The following is a 2,500-nucleotide window of genomic DNA, read 5'->3' as shown; positions in this document are numbered from 1 at the left end:
GCGGTTTTTGTGTTTTATTTTTTTGTGTGTTTTATTGAGTTTAAAGACTTATATGTGCCATATGACAGGCTCTATCAGTGCTGCAGTTTACTAAAATTGTAGTATATTATCCATATCAGCTCATTATTTTCTTTATACTCAATGTGATAGAAGTATTGCTGTTTTATGGGAGGACAAAAGGCAACTTTATTTTTTCGTATTTTTGTGCTGTCATGAACGAATACAAAACATATAACCACCTACAATAAAGATAACAAGAAGAGGTAGGGAAGAGGAATGAAACCTGTGCTTGTGACTGAGTGCCACAGTGAAAGGCATCCATATTGGCACAGGAGCACATTTTAGACACTGGGTATGGATTGAGTTACCTTCCTCTTCTCGTTCTGCCTGCACATCCTTCATCGGCGGTACTTTAGAGCAAGGGTTCATCAACTTAGTGTGTGCCATCGCTCTATAGAGACAGTGCTTGCTAGAGACCGTGTATGGGTGCCATTCAAGGCTCTCTCTCCTGCTGGTGCTAGGAAAAAGTGGTGCCATCTAGGTTTTGGACGTTAAGCTAGCACGATATTACAGTAATTATAGTAATTATGACTGCAGTAGCCATCATCACTCATTCCTTTTTCATAGCAAAATAAAATAGCAGTGATCCAAAATCCCCGAACGTCATGTACGTCATGAGGCCCGTCGTCAGGCCAAAGCTCCTACGTCGTGTATGTTATGACACCCGTACGCAATGCGTTAATAGTATTTTTCTTTTCTTTTTCTAGGAAATGCCAGTAGCAGAGCTTTCATCCCTGACCAACATAAGCAAAGTAACAGAGTTGTACAAGGTGACAGACTTAGAACTAACAGTGACCAGCCTTGTGGATTCAGTCGTCTCTCGAATGGCGTGCAAAGAGTTCCTTCTGTTATAATTACTTATATTTTAAAAAGAGTTACTCTTTTTATTGTTGTATTTAACTAAATAATTAATTTTATCCATTTTGACCTACATGGGTTTTATTTATTCATTTAGTGAAATGGGAATGTATGAGAGGACTATTTTACAAGATAAACTTTAAGTGGAACCTTGGCATCCGTATTTGCAAATGATTTTGTCTTATTAGATTAGCTCCTGGTTAGTAAACAAAGTGATAGATTTTTGTGCAAGGTTTAACATCATTTCACTTATCAAACTATTCTAATACAAACAATCAGCATAAAAAGGAATTGTTAAGAACAACTACTTACATCAGTGTGCAAGGACTAGTTCTAATATGAAATTCCTTACATGCCAAGTTGGGACAGTACCGAAAAATGATTGGTAATGATAGCCAGGTAAAGAAACAAAAGATAGAAGAGGAACACAACTAGATACAATAGAATGATTTTGAATATAGTAAGTATCAGGGTTGGTATGATTAAAAATCAAAACAATATAATCAAGCAATTTTAATTTATAATTGGAGGAAAAAAAAGTGATAAACAAAATCCTTGTCATTTCAAATAAGATGTCCTAGAAAATTAAAAAATAAATGGCTTCACATCATCTGTTTATTGAATCATCTTTTACTTGGCCTCTATCCAAGTTTGAGACTTACCATCTTGGTCAAGAGAAGTCTCAGTGCTTCAAGTTCCCAAGCAATTTAACAAAAATATTACCTCAACTAGTAGTTCTTGGGTTAACAACCTAAAAACATGAGGTTAAGAAATACCAAGTAAAATTTGTCTGTCACTATTTTCAAATGTAAATTTTTGAACTTTACACATTCCTTCACCATTAAAAAGAGGGTTGAGAAAGAAGAAACAGCAATATAAATATTTATTTATTACAATTTTTTTTTTCTTTGTAAATGAAAAAAAAAAGACAATAGTGTTGAACTGGAATCACGTGTAAGAACTGTCACAAACAACCATAAAGGTGTTGTCATATGTATCACTCAAGATTTAATGCATTTTGACATACGCTCTCTTGATTTTGACAGGATCTACGGGTCTGTCGTTATTGTCTGTCTCTACCAAGCCCATTCTCTTTATCACCTGCATTCCACTCGATACACGACCTGATGGGAAAAAAGGGGAAAGTTTTATTAGTCGTATTATCATTTATATAGCAGATGGTGCTGCTGGTGCTGCTGCTGCTACCACTACTACTACTACAACTATTACTACTACTACAACTATTACTACTACTACTACTATTACAACTACTACTACCACCACTACCATTGCTACTGTTACTGCTACTACTACTACTAAAGAAAATACACAAAATAAAATCCATAAATTTGTCTGCCCCCAATATCTATCAATCTATCTACCTATTTATCTAATTATATATCTCTCTTATCTATCTACCTATCATTCTATCTATCTATCTATCCATCCATCACTCCTTCTTTCCATCAGTCAATCAATTAATCCCACCTTCGGTTCTCTCCCTTAGTCCCTCCCTCCCTTTGCCTCTCCCTCTATCCATCCTATCCTATCCATCCCTATCCTATCCTATCCTATCCTATCC

At 35.5% G+C, this 2,500-nt stretch overlaps 2 protein-coding genes across 5 annotated transcripts in view; one reads left to right on the top strand and one right to left on the bottom strand.

The window, feature by feature from the left end:
* The window catches only part of LOC122252984 (EKC/KEOPS complex subunit Tprkb), a 5,455-nt gene extending 4,468 nt beyond the window's left edge, over positions 1-987 (top strand). For all 4 annotated transcript variants that reach the window (XM_043015726.2, XM_043015722.2, XM_043015723.2 and 1 more), the window contains exon 5: positions 768-987. In XM_043015726.2, coding sequence (XP_042871660.2) covers positions 768-914 — 147 coding nt within the window. In that variant the 3' untranslated portion in view covers positions 915-987. The remainder of the gene's footprint in view (positions 1-767) is intronic.
* An 805-nt stretch (positions 988-1,792) lies between these two features.
* Positions 1,793-2,500, bottom strand: part of Cypl (peptidyl-prolyl cis-trans isomerase-like 1 Cypl) — a 15,832-nt gene continuing 15,124 nt past the window's right edge. The window contains exon 4 of the mRNA XM_086534195.1: positions 1,793-2,042. Within this exon, the coding sequence (XP_086390321.1) occupies positions 1,927-2,042 (116 nt within the window). The 3' untranslated portion in view covers positions 1,793-1,926. The remainder of the gene's footprint in view (positions 2,043-2,500) is intronic.

Source organism: Penaeus japonicus, unplaced genomic scaffold, assembly GCF_977035675.1.
Source record: "Penaeus japonicus unplaced genomic scaffold, GWHDUDI00000001_assembly GWHDUDI00000040, whole genome shotgun sequence".
Lineage (NCBI taxonomy): Eukaryota > Metazoa > Arthropoda > Malacostraca > Decapoda > Penaeidae > Penaeus > Penaeus japonicus.
The sequence above is the reverse complement of the archived record's forward strand: the minus strand, read 5'-3'. Positions and strand labels throughout refer to the sequence as shown.